The 21,441-nt window shown below is 48.2% G+C and overlaps 1 protein-coding gene across 3 annotated transcripts in view; it reads left to right on the top strand.

Annotated features, from left to right (window-relative positions):
- P3H2 (prolyl 3-hydroxylase 2) overlaps positions 1-14,061 on the top strand; it is a 123,467-nt gene extending 109,406 nt beyond the window's left edge. For all 3 annotated transcript variants that reach the window (XM_081190103.1, XM_081190104.1, XM_081190105.1), the window contains exons 11-15: positions 3,330-3,480; positions 4,388-4,505; positions 5,329-5,404; positions 8,175-8,315; positions 10,998-14,061. In XM_081190103.1, the coding sequence (XP_081046229.1) occupies positions 3,330-3,480; positions 4,388-4,505; positions 5,329-5,404; positions 8,175-8,315; positions 10,998-11,090 (579 nt within the window). In that variant the 3' untranslated portion in view covers positions 11,091-14,061. The remainder of the gene's footprint in view (positions 1-3,329; positions 3,481-4,387; positions 4,506-5,328; positions 5,405-8,174; positions 8,316-10,997) is intronic.
- The last annotated feature ends 7,380 nt before the right edge of the window (positions 14,062-21,441 follow it).

Genomic DNA, 21,441 nt, shown 5'->3' on the forward strand with positions numbered 1-21,441 from the left:
ACGGAATTGCTCAAACTGGATCTAAACGCGGCAAAAAGGTGTATAAATCAAAGGCTGGATGATGTGGAGCTATACCAAAATTTCTTAGCTGGTGGTGGAGCCTGCTCGCCGTTAAATCTCGGCATAACCCCTATCTATCGTGCTCCGTCCTATTTAACATCGCTTATAGCCGCATCTCACCGATATGCCTTCATTAGAGCCAGGTTCAATGCTTTTCCAACAAACGTGCTGAGACATAGATTCACTAAGGGCCAAGTCCCTTCAATGTGTGCTTGTGAAATGAAAACATCTGAATCTTTACATCATGTTATGTTTATCTGCCCTATGTACAGTTCAGCTCGTGCTAGTATACTAAACTCCATAATCCAGCCTATGGCTGACAAACCAGTAGACCTACAGCTTGCCTGGGTTCTTCAAGATGTAGATCCTTATATTACTCTACAGGTTGCTAAATTCCTAACAGCCGTCCTCTCGTACAAGAGACGGAATGGAATGTTAGCTGATTATTGATAGTTATAAGAATTTTTGATATTGACATCAGATATTGGTTTTAGCGTAGTGCCTAAATTTTTAACTTTAATCTTAAATTTCTGTTTTGATTTGCCAATATTTGTCCTTGTGAGCTGTGAATTGTGTTATATTACTTGTGGCTTGTACGAGACCGCTGATTTATTTGATTTGTTTTGTGTGTTGTGTTTTATGATGGGCGTAAAGCCGAATAAACATTTTTACTTTGATGAGGTGACATGATAGCACAGGGGTCAGCAACCTAAGGCCCATGGGCCGGAAGCTGCCCGTAGAGGTTGTTTGACTGGCCCACGAGCCGCCCCCGAACTTGTGCGCTGCGCTAAAGCAGCACGGTGCGGGGACTTGCTTCCGTGGTGCCAAAAATCACATCTGCACAGATGCCGAAAATTGCGGGCTCACGCACAGGTGCAATCCAGAACCACAGCGGGATTTCTGCGGGACTGGCCCAGGCAAGATACACCTTGTTGACCCCTGCGATAGCACTTTAAGAAACTGTGCATGGCACACAGAGAGTGGATAGGGAGAAATTTTCCTCCCTCTCTCTGAACACTAGAACTCGTGCACATCCAACGAAACTGACCGTTGGAAAACTCAGGGTCGATAAAAGGAAAGTCCTTCTTCAAGCAGCACAGAGTTAAACAACGGAACTCCCTGCCACAGTGACGGCCACCAACCGGGATGGCTTAAATTGAGGATCGGACGGATCCGTGGAGGAGAGGTGTCAGGGAATGGTCTGATGATGACCAGCTTCTCTCTGATTGAGAGCTGGAGGGCGAAGCGCCCCCCCACCCCCCCACCCCCGTCCATAGTGTGTTCAGAAGCAGAGAGACAGAAGCTGAACAGGTTAGGGAGGAATTACCTAGTTATGAGGTAATGACAAGGGAGCCAGAAGGGAGGGGACAGCTAGAAGAGACATCAGTCTAGAGTGTGGGGGACCCCCCCTCACCACGGACTCAGAGGTCCGGATGTGTCAGAGAGCAAAGGAGGCAGAGGGAGGGAGGAACTCCCCGTTGGCGCCTAGAATGCTGCAGAAGTCGGAAGGAGGGTTTAGAGTAGGCAACTGCCCTCCTTGCAGAGAGCTGTATATTTGTGCTTGCAACATGACACTGTAATAAAAGGACTACAGTGGTACCTCTGGCTGTGAACAGGATCCGTTCCAGAGGCCCGTTTGAAACACGAATAGAACGCAACCCGCAGTGGCGCATCTGTGTACGCGCGGGTCGCAATTTGCCTCTTCTGCACCTGTGCATGACATCATTTTGTGTGTCTGCGCATGCGCAAGCAGTGAAACCCAGAAGTAACCCTTTCCGGTACTTCTGGGTCACTGTGGGACACAACCTGAAAAAACGTATCATGAAGCAAACTTAACACGAGGTATGACTATATAAGCATATCAACTGCTTGTTAGTTCTTATCTGTGAAGTTACCGAAGGGAGAGGAGGACTCCCCATGCCTTGCAAGGGGGCAGTCAGTGGCTCCTAGCCAGGATAGCTCTGCTCGGCCTCCACAATTGGAACAAAATAAAATTTAAAAATTTAAAAAATCCTTCCAGTAGCGCCTTAGAGACCAACTAAGTTTGTTCTTGGTATGAACTTTTGTGTGCATGCACACTTCAAAAGTATACACTTCCAGTATATCTGAAGGAGCGTCTCCTCCCCCATCGTTCTGCCCAGACACTGAGGTCCAGCTCCGAGGGACTTCTGGCGGTTCCCTCACTGTGAGAGGCCAAGTTACAGGGAACCAGGCAGAGGGCCTTCTCGGTGGTGGCGCCCGCCCTGTGGAACACCCTCCCATCAGATGTCAAAGCGATAAACAACTACCTGACATTCAGAAGACATCTGAAGGCAGCCCTGTTCAGGGAAGTTTTTAATATGTGACATTTTAGTGTATTTTTCATCTTTGTTGGAAGCCATCCAGAGTGGCTGGGGAAACCCAGCCAGATGGGCGGCGTACAAATAATAAATTATTATTATTATTATTATTATTATTATTATTATTATTATTATTATTATCAAAAGCTGATACCAAGAACAAACTTAGTTGGCTTCTAAGGTGCTACTGGAAGGAATTTTTTTTTTAAAAAAAATGTTTTGACCACAGCAGACCAACACGGCTACCTACCTGTATCCACAATTGGAGGCAGTGATGCTTCTGAACCCCAGTTATTGGCAACCACAAGGAGGGAAGAAAGTGCTTTTGTGTTCAAAACTTCCCTTGGGTTTCTTGCGGGGAACTGGTTGGCCCCTGGTTGGGAACAGGATGCTGGGGGTGGCAGGCCCTTGGCCTGATCCTGCAAGGCTCTTCTTGTGTTCTGACGTAGGAGAATCCCCATAGAGGCTAGTGGTGCAGGGCGCCAGGACACCAAGCTCTGGAGGGCACCAGGGGAGAGGCAGAGGCTGGACGCGGCGCCTCCCAACATCAGCTCACTGCCCTTGCCTGCCTCCGCCATGCCGCGCCGAAGCAGTGCCATGCCTGGAGCCTCCTTCTGCTGTGGCCACCACGGCACGGAGCATCCAGCTGAGCCAGGAGGCGCCGCATCCAGCCTCCGCCTCTTCCCCGCTGGAGGAGCTGCCCTCCAGCTGCTGCCTGCCTCCTCCAGCCCCGCTGGCAGCGCTGTCCTCCCCCAAAAAGGTCAACAACTCTGGGAAACTGGTGTGTGTGTGTGTGCGTGCCAGAGGGAGCTTTGCACCATGGCGCCGGATATGTTTAAGATGGCCCTGAGGAGAAGCTCTCCACATCCTTGGTTGAAGGTGGGCTGAATTTGGAGCTGAGGGAACAATTGCACTCTGGTTTGCCCGCAGTTCGGCTACGAGGGGAGAGTTCCCCTGGGGAGCGCCCGCCTCTTCTATGATGTCAGCGAGAAAGCCCGCAGGATCGTGGAGTCGTACTTCAGGCTCAATTCCACCCTCTATTTCTCCTACACGCACCTGGTGTGCCGGACGGCTCTGTCAGGTAAGGCCTTGCTCAAAAAACTTTCCAGTCTGCCGAACCTCCCTTCTGCATGCTGTTCAGAGATGTTGGTTGAATTACGTAACTTAGAATGCAGAATTGCAGAATTATCCATGGTAGAGGCATTGTTCGTCTCCTCACTATAGGTTTATGTGGCTTCCCCCCAATAATTTGTTGGTTCTTGTTTGCCGGGATTTGTAAGCCATTGGGAGATTTCTGTGAAGATATGAAGTGCTATGAGCATTCACTAAGCAAATGAAATAAATGAACTTGGGGGGAATCTGTGCTTTGTGAAACAACATGTAAAGCAAAACACAGCTGTCCTCTGAAATCCTCCAGAAGAATGTGAATACAATTCTCTAGGTAAATAAGGTGAACAGAATTCTGTGTATTAAGGGAAAGCTTGCATAACAATGCATAAAGGTAAAGGGACCCCTGACCATTAGGTCCAGTCGTGACCGACTCTGGGGTTGTGGCGCTCATCTCGCTTTATTGGCCGAGGGAGCCGGCATACAGCTTCCAGGTCATGTGGCCAGCATGACTAAGCTGCTTCTGGCGAACCAGAGCAGTGCACGGAAACGCCATTTACCTTCCCACTGGAGTGGTACCTATTTATCTACTTGCACTTGACATGCTTTCGAACTGCTAGGTTGGCAGGAGCGGGGACCAAGCAACGGGAGCTCACCCCGTCGCGGGGATTCAAACTGCCAACCTTCTGATCGGCAAGTCCTAGGCTCGGTGGTTTAACCCACAGCGCCACTCGCGTACATTACTGAAAATATGGCCAGTCATGACTCAGTAGTTTGCACAGCAACAATGAAATAATCTGTTGCCGTTTATTTAGTGAGAGCCGGGATGAAGTGAGAAGTTGCCAGCAAGGCTAAACCTCCCTTTTCTCTGCCCTCTGCAGGCCACCAGGAGCGGAGGAATGACCTCAGCCACCCTATCCATGCTGACAATTGCCTCCTGGACCCGGAAGCCAATGAGTGTTGGAAAGAGCCCCCCGCTTACACCTTCCGAGATTACAGGTAGGGTTGGGAACCCGCAATTTCCATGGGAAATTCTCTGTTTCAGAAAAAAATATACACCGTCTAAGCCGTTCATGGGCTCCCCAACCACTTTCTGCCACCCCATCGCCTAATAATAATAATAATAATAATAATAATAATAATAATAATAATAATAATTTATTTATACCCTGCCCATCTGGCTGGGTTTCCCCGGCCACTCTGGGCAGCTTCCAACACGATAAAATATCAAACATTAAAAGGTTCCCTAAACAGGGCTGCCTTCAGATGTCTTCTAAAAGTCATAGAGTTGTTTATTTCCTTGAAATCTGGTGGGAGGGCGTTCCACAGGGTGGGTGCCACCACCGAGAAGGCCCTCTGCCTGGTTCCCTGTAACTTCGCTTCTTGCAGTGAGGGAACCGCCAGAAGGCCCTCGGAGCTGGACCTCAGTGTCCGGGCTGAACGATGGGGATGGAGACGCTCCTTCAGGTATACTGGGCCTTTGAGGCCGTTTAGGGCTTTTAAGGTCAGTACCAACACCAATATCTTAATCCAACCAAGTCCTTGAAATGTTGCTTTAGTCAGCAAATTTTCAGTGTACATGCAGAACCCTCCTTGTGCCTTCTCTGGAGATGTTTTTTAGTTTAACAGTCAGTGTTCCTCCTAAACCATTTCTTACCAGCTTTGTGGTTAGACGGCACTTTTCCAGACACAACGGGGGCCACCCTGATAATGAGACGAACAGAAATTCCACTTCCGGCGCTATGAGAGGGACTTTCTTCAGAGCAGGTCGGGACCAGGCTCCCTCCGCTGAGTCTAACCTTCCCGCTTTCTCTCCTGCTAGTGCTCTCCTGTACATGAACAGCGATTTCGAAGGGGGCGAATTTATCTTCACCGAGATGGATGCCAAGACTGTGACGGTGAGCATCACCACCATCAATATTTTATTCGCATGCCGCCTTTCCATAGTTTGAAACTATTCTCAAGGCAGCTTACAACATGGCAAGATTTACATAATTACAAACATAACAGAAGTCATAAACAATAAAAAAAACACATCAGAAAGCACACAACCAAATGGCGCTGGCTGCACAGAGAGGGGGAGAATTTCCCCCCTCTTGTTTTCCCCCTCTAAAACAAGGTGCCGTTTAAGGTGCGTTCAGTCGCCTTCAGGCGGCTACCTTGGAAGGCTGGAGAGTGAGAGTGGTCGGTGCGCTTCAGGTTCCTTTCGACCTGCTCTTTGGGGCTGGCGGGGGGGAGCCCACCGCCAGCCCCAAAGAGCAGGTTGGGGAGCAGCGGAAAGGCTGCTGCCATAGCCGCGCGTCACCTCTCCAGCCGGGAGAGGGTCGCGGGGCTATGGCTTCTTCGCTCCATAGGATGCACACACATTTCCCCTTCATTTTTGAAGGGGAAAAGGTGCGTCCTATAGAGCGAAAAATACGGTAAATCATAAGATCTAAAACTAAAGATACAACGATAATATCAGTAACAGCAACAGCTCTCTCAAACCCCAGGAAACAATCCTCCAGCCCGAGAATCTGTCGAAATGTTGGACCTGTTCCATATCTGCTATTGGGTCCTTGGAGCACAGATTCACACAAAGTGGCAAACGTCCTTGCAGGTTATAACAGGGTTTATTTGAAATGCATATGCAAAGCAAAGGTCCAGCGCAACAATCTCGCAATCTGCACACCCCAATTAGGATGCGCCCACTTTTTATAGTCCATACAAAAAACCAAAAAACCAGAGAGTGAGACTTTACATTCTTATCCAGTCAAGCTCTAACCTTCCATGTTTCCCCTTTTGAAGGTTAACACTTCTTAATTTACTCATTCTTTGTTAAAATAAAAAAATTCCTTCCAGTAGCACCTTAAAGACCAACTAAGTTAGTTCTTGGTATGAGCTTTCGTGTGCATGCACACTTCTTCATTCTTTGTTGTCTGCCTGCTACGGCCTTGCCTGTCTTGTCTGCCTGCTATGTAACAGTTGCTTTGATAACAGCATGCTGGAATTTCTATTTCTGAGGCCCTTCAAAACAGCCTCAGTTTTTGTAGCTGGAGTCAGTCCGCATTCCACTCTTCCAGGCCAGATGGGAAAGGGCCAGCAAGGCAGAGGCCTCCGAACGAGCTCAGGGGGAGATTGCCAAGGGAGCATTGTGGAAGAGCTCTGTGCCAGATGCTAACCATAGGTTGCTCCCCTACCACGAAAGGCAACAGTATTTGGGGCTTTGGGGTTTTAGGGGAAACAGTGCAAGGGGACAAGGGCACATAAGATTATGCATGGAGCAGATAAGAGCTTTCCAAACATGCTTTTTAGACATGCATCGTTTCACGACACAGTGATTCAGTTTTGCTAGCAAACCAGAGGCTGAACTAACCCCTTTCCAGGGAGGAGCGCAGGGAACGTTCGCACGACAAACCCGCAGCCGACACAATGATGTGTCTTGACACACAGTTGGGCAAGCTCTGGTGTAGAGAGAGGAGGTCTTCCTCCCTCTCTCATAAAACTCAAACCCAGTGGGGATCCTCCAATGCACCTGAAAGGTGGGGGATTCACGACAGACGAAAGGAAGTTCTTATTTGCAGTGTTAAACTGCGGAATGACCAGCTGCAAGATGTAGGGGGGTGGCCACCTATTTGAATGGCTTTTTTAATATATATAATAAATTTTTATTAGGTTTTTTAAACATATTATTTCCAACAGTAATAAAACATACTTTTACATCTTATATAATTTTTTGACTTCCATCAATCACATCTGAAAATTTCCCAGACTATTCACTTAATATACATTTCTTACTTCACTATTGCATTTAAGTCTCATAACTAACATCTCTATTCTTTCTCAACTTTGCAATGTTTCAGATATTTCTCCTTACAAAACTTCTTGTAGTCCTACTAGTGTAATTTGTTGATTACAGTTGCTCTTCAAATAGTTTGTATATTTCTTCCAATCTTCTGTAAATCTCTGGTCCCGCAGGTTTCTAATCCTTCTTGTCATTTTACCTAATTCTGCGTAGTCCATTGATTTTATCTGCCATTCTTCTTTTGCTATTTGCATGGCTTTAAAGAGGGATTAGTCCCCAGAGAATAAGGCCAATCGTGACTATAATAATAATAATAATAATTTATTATTTATACCCCGCCCATCTGGCTGGGTTACCCCAGCCACTCTGGGCAGCTTCCAACAAAAGATTAAAAATACATTAAAACATCAAACATTAAAAACTTCCCTAAACAGGGCTGCCTTTAGATGTCTTCTAAAAGTTTGGTAGTTATTTTTCTCTTTGACATCTGGTGGGAGGGCGTTCCACAGGGCGGGTGCCACCACCGATAAGTCCCCCTGCCTGGTTCCCTGTAACCTCACTTCTCGCAGGGAGGGAGCCACCAAAAGGCCCTCAGAGCTGGACCTCACTGTCCAGGCAGAACGATGGAGGTGGAGATCCTCCTTCAGGTATACTAGACCGAGGCCGTTTAGGGCTTGAAAGGTCAGCACCAACACTTTGAATTGTGCTCGGAAACGTACTGGGAGCCAGTGTAGGTCTTTCAAGACCGGTGTTATGTGGTCTTGGCAACTACTAGTCAGGACAGTCATATGCCGACTCCAGAATCAGAGGCTCCTGATTCCAAACCCTTGGGAAGGGAAAGAGGAGTGTCCGCTAACATTTCCTGCCCTTTCTCTGCTTCCCAGGCCTCCATCAAACCCAAATGTGGGCGCATGATCAGCTTTTCATCTGGTGGGGAGAATCCTCATGGTGTGAAGGCTGTGACCAAAGGCCAGCGGTGTGCGGTTGCCTTGTGGTTCACCCTCAACCCTCTCTACCGGGAACTGGTGAGTTTTTCGTTATCACGTTTACATGGGAGAAGAGAGCCTGCAGGAATTCTCTCACTCGATGAGAAAGGCCATCCAATGAATCTGGATGGAAAGGAGAGAGCTATCAGACCCATGCTGATGCTAGTATGCCAGCAATTTATTTCACTATCTTCATTTTCCTCTTTTTTTAAATAGGCACAAATCTGCTGCAAAGATACTGCCCTGGCTTAGTTACAATGCCTCTCCTATTATCCAAAGGGAATTAGCAGAAAGGTCTTCGACTGGTTCAAATCCCAAGCCAATTTTTTCCCTGATTTTCTTTTTTTATATTTATCTTTTCTCCCTTACAATCAAGATGTGTGTCCATTTTATGAAATAAATGAATAAATGTTGCACACACAATATTCAGCTGCTGGTTTTGATCTGCAAACCTTTTCAAAACTGATCCATGACATACTGGAAACCAAGTTTATTACTACAGTACTGTCAAATCCAGCTAGTATTTGATAGGGCATCACTTAGATTCTTCTTCTTTGGTGATCCCTCGTAGCTGAGTAAGATTGTATTCCATAAACACGGTTTTAATAATAATAATAATAATAATAATAATAATAATAATAATAATAATAATTTATTTGTACCCCGTCCATCTGGGCGTCTTCCAACAAAGATTAAAAATACATTAAAATGTCACACATTAATAACTTCCCTAAACAATGAGTCCGTAAGTGTCTGTGGAGGCCAATTCTGGATCCACACATCCTTCCACAGTGGGGACATTGGTTCCCGGGTGGGAGTTGATCACGGTGAGGGTTTGCCAAGTGTGCCTTCCTCTTAGCACATTTCTCCCTTGTGTCCTGAGTTCGAGTGTCTTCAAAGCCCAGGACACCTTTGGTCAAGGCTGTTCTCCAATTGGAGCGCTCGCAGGCCAGTGTTTCCCAGTTGTCAGTGTTCATACTACATTTTTAAAGATTTGCCTTGAGACAGTCTTTCAACCTCTTTTGTTGACCACCAGCAATACGCTTTCCATTTCTAAGTTTGGAATAGAGTAGTTGCTTTGGAAGACGATCATCAGGCATCCGCACAACATGACCAGTCCAACGAAGTTCACATAGATTAGGGTACTGCTGACACCTGGTGGTCTTTTTGTAGAATTAACCCGGGACACATCTCCTGAAATGTACGTACTTCACTATATAGCTTTTGAAAGAGAATGCAGTAGGGAGTTGTGGACCAACACACAACTTGATGAAAGTACATTCCAGCTTTTGAGTCACACAGAGCTCTTCAGCAAGCCAAGAAGAAGAGTTTTGAGCTTACTCTGTGGCTGAAAATGGCAACGCTATGTGAACAGCAGCCTTATTGCAAAAGCTACAATGCAGCCAAATTTAAGCACTTTTAATTTAAGCAAACCTCCCCAAACTATTCACTATCTCTGCTGTAGCATTATTATCATCATGTAATTCCTGTGTTGCAGAAGGTTGGACTAGATAAGCCTCAGGGTCTCTTCCAACACTGCAGTTCTATGATGATGATGATGATGATGATGATGATGATGATGATACCTTTATTGTCAATGTACAACCTGTGTACAATGAAATTAACCAAGCCTCCCCCAAAAAACACTCAATCTCATTGCTCTCTGTGTACTTGTTGCACAACACACCAACCCCAATAGTCAGCTGTGCTATATTATTTTCCGTTCAGCAGCCTAACAGCCCATGGATAGAAACTGTTTTTTAGACTGTTGTTATGACTGATTATACTTCTATATCTCCTGCCTGAGGGTAGAAAATTAAAGAGGTGCTGGCTGGGGTGTGAATCATCCCTGAGAATTTTTCTCGCTCTCCTAAGGCATCAATCCCTTGCAATGTCAACTAGCGGACTCAAGGGACAGCCCATGATATCATGTTCTGTGTTCACCACCCTCTGTAAAGACTTTCTGTCCGTGGCTGTCAAGCCAACGTACCACACTGTGATACAACATGAGAGGACACTTTCTATTGTGGACTGGTAGAAGGAGGTCATCAATTGTTGTTTAACATTGTTCTTTTGCAAGACCCTGAGGAAATGGAGTCTCTGTTGGGCCTTCCTAACCACCTGAGTTATGTTGATTTTCCAAGTGAGGTCTTCACTAAGGTAAACTCCCAGGAATTTAAAGGAAGAGACTCTCTTCACACACACAGACACCCCAATATACAACGGGGCTAGTTCCCCTCTCTTCCTCCGAAAGTCCAACACCATCTCCTTTGTCTTGCCAATATTTAGGTGCAAGTTATTCTCTAGGCACCATGTAGATACTTTTTGAACCTCCCCCCTGTACGCTGATTCATCTCCACCTGTAATTAGACCCATTATGGTGGTATCATCTGCAAACTTAATAATTACAGGGGATAGATCAGATGAAATAGTCATATGTGCACAATGATTACAGGTAGGGACTCAGCACACATCCCTGTGGGGTGCCAGTGCTGAGTTTCAGGGAGGTAGATGTAACAGGGCCAATTCTCACTGTTTGACTGATTCTGTGATTCTATGATTGCCGCCCCCCCCCCGTCCTTAGGACTGAGAGACCCCCTTGTTCACCACCACATCCCCCAGCCACAGAATCCCTTGGGACATGGTGGACCCTCCTTCATAATCCAGCCTCCACACTCCCTGGCCCTCCTGACTCCCTCTTCTCTCCCTCCTTCCCTCCAGGAGCGGATCAAAGCCGACGAAGTCATTGCGGCCTTGAACCAGGAGCACCTCGGACCCAGTGAATCCGGCATCAACCCCAGAGACGAGCTATGAACTAAGCCACGGACACGCCATTAAAAAAGAGAGAATATTTATTTAATATTTGTTCTAAATCTTATCAGCAGAACCCTTTATTTTTGTACAAATCCTCGGTATAAATTAACGGACAGGTTTCACAGGGGATGTTGGAGGGGTTCCCAGGCTCTCTCCCCCTCCGCCTCCTCCTGCGCTGGGCTCAGCCCTCAGCTCCCGGAGACACGCTTCTCCTGGCGATCCCCGGAAGTCTCTGCTCTGGACCCCCTGCACTTTTCGGCACCCCACAATCTCAGCCGTGGACCACCTTCAGCGCCCCAGACCAGCACCAGCTCCCGCCTTTGTGTGGCATCAGGAAGAAAGAGTCTCTAGACCTCCAAGATGCCTCCTTTCTCTTGGGCGCTTTCCTCCTAATCCCAGATTTTGGCAGGGCTCGGTTATGAGTGTCTTCACTTGCAAGGAACGGCTCCTTTCACAAAAGCCCAAATGCAGTCTCTGCTTTGGCCCACTGGACGTCCCATGAAGATGGAGCTTGGGAGATTCAGGCCAGAGGCCAGAAAGGACTACTTCACACAGCACAGAGTTAAACCAGGAGGCAGAGATGGCCACCAGCCCATGTGGCTATACGAGAGCAGTCATGTCCAACAGGTCAATTGCGATCTACCGGTCAATCGCAGGGTGTCCATGGTTGATCCTGGTCGATTGCATGATCCAGATCAATTGACCCAAAAGAAAAAGGGAAAGAAGTTCAACAGCTGTGGTCAACCCTCCCCTAAAGAAAACTCAAGAGCTTTGGTGAAGGCTCTCCAAAAAAAGCTCAAGAACTTTGGTCAATCCAATAGGTAGATCACTGCCAATTTCTTTAATAGTGTGAGTAGATTGCAGTCTATTGGAAGTTGGACGTGCCTATACTAGAGGATTGGACAAATTCATGGAGGAAGAGAGGGCTTGCCAAGGGCTGTTAGCTGCAGGGACAATGCATTGAGGTATCTGGTTGGCTGCTGTGAGAACAGGATGCTGGACTAGATGGGCCAGTGATCGGATCCAGCAGGCTTTTCTTGAGTCCTCATGGGACCAGCTGGCACTTTGAAGGTGGCCTCAATAGTCTGACTTGGTTTAAGGCAACTGCCAATGAATTTAGAGAGAATCTTCCCTTTTGTTTTTGTTCTTCCAATTCTGGCACTTTGACAGACTGCCTCTTTGTACACAGTCATGTACTGTGAGATCCACAGAGCCCGTGGAATCATCTGATCCTTTGGTAAAGCCCATGGCATCCTGAAGCAGTGAGTTCCATACGTTAACCGTGAGCTGAATGACGACTCTCCCTCTTGCGTTTCTTCTGATCGTTATGCCAGAATCTCATGGGATGGATAACCTGCAAATTAATATGAACTCTCTCCAGTTTGTAAAAGGGAAGAGTTTGAGGCGGGGACCACCTCTGTCTTACCTCTCTTAGTGGGTGAGGAATTAATCCCAACCAACAGTTCAGGAGCATCAGATGCTGTCACATAGCTGAAGCTTTTCCTTACGCAGGTGGGAGGAAACATAACACTGGAATCCTTACGTAAAATGCACTGAGCCTGTGAAGGAAAGCCATTAGATGGCATTGCTATTCACAAGACTTTTCAAAGTGAAACCTCCTACCTGTGGATTTGTGTTAGCACACACACGGTCCTTCGATCTGGTGTCACAAACACACCCAAATTCTTCTGCATAAGCTCCACTTCTGTACAAGCTCCACTGAACATAATAGAGAAGTAGAGAAACTTTTCTTAATCCACTTTCTCCATAATTTCATAAACCTCTATCATTTCTCCCCTTACTCACCTTTTCTCTAAACGAATTAGTCCCAAATGAATTAGTCACTCCACTCCCTTGATCATTTCGCTGGCCCTTTCCTGACTGAAGGTTTTCCAGCTCCAACAATTTCCTTTTTAAGGTTAGCTGAATGAAATGAACGAGAGCTCTTGCACACCCCATGAAGCTGAACCTTCGGAAGATTCGGGGCAGACAGAAGAAAGCGCTTCTCCCTGCAGCCCGGAGTTAAACTATGGAACTCACAAAGAACATAAGAACTGCCTGCCAGTCGCCCTTCTAGTCCACCTTCCTGTTCTCACTGCGGCCGACCAGAAATCTGCAAACAGGATCCGATCACAAGAGCAGCCCTCCTGTGGTTTCCTGCAATTCAGAAGTTAGTAGCTACTGATGGCCCTCACCTCCATGAAGAGGCAGAGATGGCCATCAACGTGGATGGCTTTAGAAGAGGATTGGACAAATTCAGGGAGGAGGTGGCTGAGTCCTGTTTTAAGGTTTCCCATTGGGCATCTGGTCTGCCACTGTGAGAACAGGATGCCAGAGTAGGTGGGCTATGGGCCTGATCCAGCAGGTTGCTTCTACTGTTCTCCAGAAAGCCCACAGTTCAGTGGTGAGAGCCTCTGCCTTGCATTGCAGAAGGTCCATTCCTGGTGATGTCCAGGAAGGGCTGGGAACGAGTCCTTCCTGAAACACGGAAGAGTCTTTCCCAGTCAGGGTATCCAGTACTGAGCTAGCTGGATGAACGACCTGACTCAGTAGAAGGCAGCTTTCGATGGGAAGCCTCTACAAGAGGGCAGGATGGAGTAGAATTGTTCTTCTCAAGCTGTCTCTTTGTGTCCCCCTCTGCTGGCCATATTTGCATCCCTGCATCCAACAGCTCAGCTAGCTTCCTCATCATGTGGCTGCGGTCATCTTTCCAACCTTCAGTTCCTTGTCATTTTCTCGGCTGGAGGGTCTTGGCATCGCTGGTATAAACAGCCCGCAGGCCCTCTTTCCTCATTCCCCTTGCCTTAAAACATGCATACAACCTGGCACTCCATTTGCACCCACCTAGCCCTCTGGCTGGTCCATGCCGCAGAGGTAGCCAGAGTCCTGCAGAGATGCTGAGGAGCGTTTGATGTCCATCTCCAGAGCTGTGTCTAAGCCCGGGAGGAATAAACAAAATTCAGAAAACAGACCTACGTGTCCCCTCTGTTTTTATTGTCTCTTCTTAGTTCTTGGCAGACAGAGAGAGAGGCAGGTGAGCCCGTCGTGGGGGCACCACCACCTTTCCTAGCCTTGAGTGAAGTGAGCAACGGTGAACTGTATTGAAGGGCGTTGTGTCGCTATTCCATCCGCAGTCAGCAGGTGGCGCTATTGCTGCACACAGTGCACCTGTAAGGAATACTGCGGATAGAAGGAATGTGTTGTGGCGGCGGGGTGTGTGTGTGTGTGCCTCGGAGGACCGTGAGCAGTTGTGCAGGTACGCACTCTGCTTAATCGAGCCCGAAGGATGGAAAACGCCCTCCCGGCCCACAGAGCTCCGGGGTGAGGAAAGGAGCCTTCGCTGTGAGGTTGGGAACTCTGCCGAACCGTCTGCCACACCTCGAGAGGATGAAAGATTTATTTACAACACAGCGCATTGAGTCTGAAGTCAACGGATTATTAAATCTGTCCCTGGGAGGTAAGCCACGGAGCGCTGCAGGAATCTAGCTGATCCCAAATGCAACTCCACCCTGGGCTGAGCGGGGCAGGGCGGGACCCAGACTGGTTTGGTAACTTCGTTGCACAGCTACTGTGTGGATGATGGAGGGGGAAAACCACACCACAATGTTTTTGGGAGTTTGGGAACAAAATGGCTGAGTTTACAGGTGAGAGGACAACCTGTTGCCACTTGACTGTCGAATTCGGATCTAGGGAAATCACTGATGCTACCAAGACAGAAGATTCTGCCATTTTGTGAGGCTGGGGGCCCCATTCCGTGCCCCATTTTGGCCAGGATGTTGTTTTCAAAGCTTCCTAATACCAGATTCTGGAAGCCACAAGAAGGGAGAGGGCTCTTGAGCTCCAGTTCTGCTGGTGGGTTTCTATTTGTCGGCCACTGTGAGAACAGGAGACTGGACTACATGGGCCATGGGCCTGATCCAGCAGGGCTTGTCTAATGCTTTTTCAAGATCTTTGTCCTCGCTCCTGCTTTGCCAACTTATCTCCTGGTTTTCCTTCAGCTGCCCCTTCAAAAACCTACATTACCAAAATAATGATCATAATAATTTTTTTATGGCCAGTGAAATGTTTTGCAAGATAGCTTTGCTCTTCTGCCAGCTAATTAAGCTACATCTGGCAGGACCTGAGAACACAAAACCGTAGCTTTGCTCAAAATTACGATTGGCTTTGCCAAACCTGAGCTACCAAACGGCTCACATCTTGGCCTTGGAACCAGCTGCAACTTTACGCAGCCTGTTGCAGCTTCGCATCTCAAAGGCCACGTTCTGGGCTCTTCGAAAAAAATGTTAGCAGACCTAGTCCTTTGCTTGAAAATTCATGAAGTCTTGCTTAACCCAAACAGAAGCTGTTTCTGTGGTGGGACCATGAATGATGAGGTGACCCTGTATATATATAGAGGTGGCAGGAGATGAGCAGCAGACACAGCCAAGGGAAACGGGTTTGCTCACTTCCTCAAGAGATGAGCATCTGCCTGCTTGTATTTTCAGCCTGACCAGGAACTATTTCTCCTGTGAAATCTCCCTCCACCATCTCCAGATTTCTCTCCCCCCCCTGGAAGCCTCAAGAGGGGGGCCAAATCCTCACGCAATGTGAAAAGCCAGAACCATCGAGCTATTCCAAAGCTCACATCTTAAACCTGGCTGCTCCGTGGCCTCTCCTGTCCAATCCCTTAGGTGGGAAATGGAGCCCCTTCGGTGGTGGCCCCAGGCTGGATTCCACCGGTCCTGCCATCTTGAAGTGCAGAGTGATCCATTGCTCCTCTGCCCTGCCCCAAGGGATTCTGTGGCTGGGTGACATGGGGGTAAACAAGGGGGTATCTCAGTCTTAAGGACTCGGGACAATTGAAGAATCACTTTTAGAATGGGGAGGGACCATACCAGCTGCACTGGCTCCCAGTGGAGTACAGGATCAGGTTTAAGGTGCTGGTTTTAACCTTTAAAGCCCTATACGGCCTAGGACCCTCGTACCTACGGGACTGCCTCTCCTGGTATGTCCCACGGAGGACCTTACGGTCCACAAATAAAAACATCTTGGCAATCCTGGGCCACAGGGAGGTTAGGCTGGCCTCAACCAGAGCCAGGGCTTTTTTGGCTGTGGCCCCGATCTGGTGGAACGCTCTGTCCCAAGAGACTAGGGCCCTGCAGGACTAGACATCTTTCTGCAGGGCCTGCAAGACAGAGCTGTTCCACCAGACCTTTGGCCAAGGCACAGCCTGACCCCCTCTCTCCTTCTGTAATCCTCACAGAACTCTAGCCCAATGGTTGCCATCGATTTGATTTGAACTGATTTTATAATGAACTGATTATGAATGAAATGATTTTAGAATGTTGTGTCATTTTACTATTGTTAGCCACTCTGAGCCCGGCTTCGGCTGGTGAGGGGGGATATAAATTTATTATTATTATTACTATTACCTGAAGGAGTCTCAAAGCGGCTAACATTTTCCTTTCCCTTCCTCCCCCACCACAAACATTCTGTGAGGTGAGTGAGGCTGAGAGACTTCAGAGAAGTGTGACTGGCCCAAGGTCACCCAGCAGCTGCAGGTGGAGGAGCAGGGAATCAAACCCGGTTCACCAGATTACGAGACTACCACTCTTAACCACTACACCACACTGGTGGTGTGGTGCAGGCGGCCCCCCGGCTGCTGTCTTCTTAGAGGTGGGGTGGCCAACCAGGAGATCCATGATGCGAGATCCTGTCGTGACCAAGGAGTTCTGCCTCGCTGGCATTTTTTATGTCTGCCCGTCTCTGCAGGCCCTCTGACATTCTGCAGTCCTGCGCTCCTGAGTAAAAGTGGAGGAAGGAACAGGGGAGGAGAGGGGGAAGCAAGAAGCCTTGGAAGCAGGGAGAGACCAGATGAACACCTGACAACTCAGGACTTATGTGGTGCCAGCATCAAAGAGCTGAGAACCAGCAGCTGCCCTTAGTTACATGACTAAGCAAAGCTTTCATGCTCCTGCCAGATAAAGGAGCCGGAAGAGATTCAGGGCGTAATCTGCTAAAGCATGATGGAGCTTCAAAGTGTGTGATCTTAAGAATAGTCAAAATGGCGCATTATTGGGCTCCAACTCCCATCTATACTGGATCAGTTTAGGCCAGTGGTTCCCAAATCGTTTTAGATCACCACCAGCCCTTGGTTCCATAAACTCATCTCCTGTTTGTTCCCCATGTCCTATAAAGAGTCAGAAGTGTGGTCTGCATGACCCACCAAGTGATAATGCAATAAACTTCAGATCAGTTAATCGCACGTTTATTCAAAAGCCAGTTAAAACTATTTAAGTCAAGAAATGTGATTAACTTGAACCAGCGATAGTAGTTGCATGGCGAGTTCCTGCCCTCCAGTGGAAATAATGACACATGACACAATTATTAAGGTTAATGGGCTAAATAAGGCCACAACTTTATTGGTTACAGGTGATGAGCGGTATTGGCTTAGGCATTGGTCCTAACCGACTATATCTGACTTCAACCCGTCCACCTGAAGTCCGGGAAGGGTTAACCTCCAGTAGGGGGAGTCCTGCTGATGCACATCAACTAGGAACTCCCCCGGGGTCACCTATAGGGGGTGTGCCTTACATCCTCACCTCCATAGGCTTCGGACAGGGCCACGCCCCCCGGAATCCTTTACCGGACTACACTTCAATATGTGGGGCAGGTGATGGCGCTTCCTCCCCTCTTCCATCTAGAGAACAATACAAATGCCTAACCGCCAATACCCAGAAAGTTGTGACGATTTGCTACGAGATAGGCAAAAACCAAGTGGCTGGTGCCAATTTGCTAAGTGGAAAAATTCCTACCAAGTCCCTCAACGGCGACCAACCAAGGTCCATAGCAAGGTCAAGGAACGGAAACCTTATAGGGCGGGAGGGTGGCAAAACAGGAACAGCTGGCAGACAGCAAAGAGGCAGATCCCCAGCCACGTCCTGCTTTAAATAGGGCAGGCCACACCCCCAGAGCCAGCCGATTCGCTGGCCAGGGGATGACGCAGCCAGGAATCCCCCCAATCATGTGGGGGCTGGGTTCCAGCTGCCGCGCGTGTGGAGCCTGCAACTCCACCTCCTCCTTAGGGTGGAAGTGGCTCTTTCCAAAGTCTGGTAGCCATTTAAATGTTGGCATCCATCCATCTCAGGAGACAACGGAGCAGTGCACCTTTGGGGTTTAAGTCAAACCGTTGGAGAAGTTACAATGCCTGCTCTGGCTGTAGAGATTGATACAGGAGAGACATGTTTTGTTGCAGCTGGGGCAGAGGCAGGTGTCTGGTTGGGCTGCTGCAGATGAACCATGTGTTTCTTCTCTCTGTGTTCCTCCCAGCGGTCATTCCTCCGCTGGTCACTGCCATGGATGCACAACCTGACTGGCACTGCAAGGGAATTCCCATATGGCAGCAGGTTGGATGTTGCCGGCATTCCCATACCATCCAACTTTTTCAGATAGAAAACTGGGACATGCATCTTCTGGGATGTGCTCATGGGTGAGTTATGTGACCTGTGCCATGATCTCACCCTGAAGGGGGGGGGATGCTTTTCAGGGGGGGGGGCAAGAGCACAGTCCAAGAGATCGCGGCACCCTTTCTTCTGGGACAATTGGCAGGTATGCCTTCATGTCAGGTTTGCAGACATCTTTGTTACACAGATTTGGCCTGCCAACAGGCCCGGTGCCAGAAACCTGCTTCCCGTAAAACACTTCCTTGGGGATCCTGCCCTCTTCCATTCTGTGGACGTGGCCAAACCAGTGTTGACATCGCTGAGTCAGGAGTGGGAGAGCACAACTTCATTTGAGACTGTTCTGCCACGTGATGCCCCAAATCTTCCTGGTAGCCATTTACCCCTCCAGCATCTCTCTCCATCTCTGTCTCCTCTTGCAGCACCCATATTTAGCATAAAGATGTTCCGCTGCTTTGACAGAGACGTACGATATCCCTGGAGGGTTTTGCCAAGAAGCACAAGATTTGGTAACCCGTAAGGTTCCCAGGGGCAAAGCAGAGGATCCTAACAATGGGTGACGCATTGCAGAAATCCCATCTTTTTCAGATTAGCACACCAGAGAAGGAACAGAGGGAAAAATCTGCTGATGAGATGGATGTGGGTGGTTGAGAAACAGATTGCTCTCTCGCTCACTCACTTCATGGTTTAGGGGTGAGGAGCAGGGCAGGGAAAGAGGCAGATGGATCAGTGCCTGAGGATTTACCTAAAGTGTCCCATCAGAGGTGCTCTTGGCCATCTTATCAGCACCCAACCATCAGGATACAGCTTCCAAAATTGCCCTCTGAATGCCCACTCCAAGTCTGCTGAAGCCAACCACCCTCAGACTCTCCCTTTCTCTGCAAGGATGTGTGAGATTTTCTCCCACCCCACCCATTCAGTTTCTCAGTGGACACCATTAATTTTTAGCCTGGGTCTCTCAAGCCACACCCGCTTCTCAGGAAGTGAGGAACATCTTGAGAACTTCGTGCATGGCCTGGAGAATGCTGATAGAGAAAGCTTTCCCCCTTTCTCATAGCACTACAATTCGTGGGCTTCCTAAGAAGCTCAACACTGGAAGATTCAGGGCAGAAAAAAGAAAGTCCTTCATGCAACGCATAGTCTTTCTTTTTTATTTCTTTTTTGAGATTTTTCAAGTTAGCAAAAATTTCCTAATAATGAACAAGACACATAAGACACAACACCATGAGCTTAACCCCAGTAAACAGTGTGAAGCAGCAGCAAAAACCAATATTGCTGTTCTAGGCTGCATCAACGGAAGTCTAGTGTCCAGATCTAGGGAAGAAATAGTAGCATTCCATTCTGGCTTGGTCAGACCACACCTGAAGTGCTGGGTCCAATTCTGGGCACCACAATTTAAGGTAGTTCTTGGCACCATTTCTGGCCACCATTTTGACTTCTTTGCAGGCGTAGTTAGTGGTGTCAGGAACACAGAGTTTCTTCAGATGGTGGATTGAATAACCAGATGCACAAATATAGGATGGAAGACACCTGGCTTGACAGAAGTATGTGTTGAAAGAGGCCAAGGGTCTTGGTAGGACACAACCTGAGCATGAGCCAATAGTGTGATGCAGGAGATTCAGAGTCAAAGCAGCTGAATGGTGTGACACATCAGCAAAAACAAACAAACAAGCACGACAACTCATGGTCTTCTAGGCTGCATCAATAGAAGTCTAGCATCCCAATCAAGGGAAGTAACAGTCCCGCTCTATTCTGCCTTGGTCAGACCACACCTGAAGTCCAGTGTCCAGTTCTGGGTGCCCCATTTAAGAAGGATGTTGACAAACTGGAACTTGTGCAGAGGAGGGCAACCAAGATGATCAAGGGTCTGGAAACTAAGCCTTATAATGAATGGTTGAGAGAGTTAGGTATGTTTAGGCTGGAAAAGAGGAGACTGAGGGCCATCTTCAAATATCTGAAGGGCTGTCCCATGGAAGATGGAGTAAACTTGAGGACAAATGAGAGCAAGGGCAAAGAAGAAAAGGTGTGCGGCTGTTGTTGTTGTTCCCTGGTCCTACTTGTGGGCTCCTTATATAACAGGAATCCGATTGGCTGCTGCAAGAACAGGACAATGGTCCAGAAGAGCCCTTCTTTGGCCTTATCCAAAGGCTCTTCTTGCGTGGTGAAAATGGGTGGAGGAATTGAGCAACTGAGAACTCAGCCCCAGGAACCAAAGGATGCCAAGAGGACTTTCACACTCTGCAAACAGGTTTAGTAAGTTTTCAGCAAGTTCTTTGGCTGTGCCAAAAAAATATGTGCTAATTTAGAGGCAAACAACTAAATTTCTTTTCTAAGCACCTATCCCCTGGTGGTCCTTCTCACCTCCCACAGCTGATGGGAAACCTTCGCCTGTCTTTGAAGTGGTCTTTTTACCTCCTCAGAGGAGGAGATCAGCTGATGTTTAGGCCTGGCACAGCTGTGGGAAAGGTGGTGGCATTCCCGATGCGAGAGAGACGCGGAAGGATGCAGCCAACCGCCTGCTTACCCAAATCCTGTGTGTGTGCCTACCTAGGTGTGATGCAATAAGTCTGAGGGACTCACAGAATTGTAGAGTTTTTTGGGGGGAGGGTTCCAAAGAGACATCCAGTCAACCCCCCTGCAATGTGGGGGCACCTGCAGCTCTGCTTTTGCTCAGCAGTAGGTCACCTCCATTGGTGAGGCTGCGAAGGAGGGTTGTCAGGTCTCCAGGGCTGACCTGAAGGCTCCAGTTTTACCTGGAGGACTGCAGGTGGCAAGTGTGTGTGTGGGGGGGAGGTTGAATCTCCAAATGGGCGACAGTGCAAGATTCTATATCCTCCAAGTGTCCCAACTTCCCCAATTGGCACACTTTTTCGGGGACAGTCTCGGAAATATGAAACCCATCCCAGCTTCAC

The sequence above is a fragment of the Podarcis bocagei genome, assembly GCF_964188305.1.
Source record: "Podarcis bocagei genome assembly, chromosome: 4".
Lineage (NCBI taxonomy): Eukaryota > Metazoa > Chordata > Lepidosauria > Squamata > Lacertidae > Podarcis > Podarcis bocagei.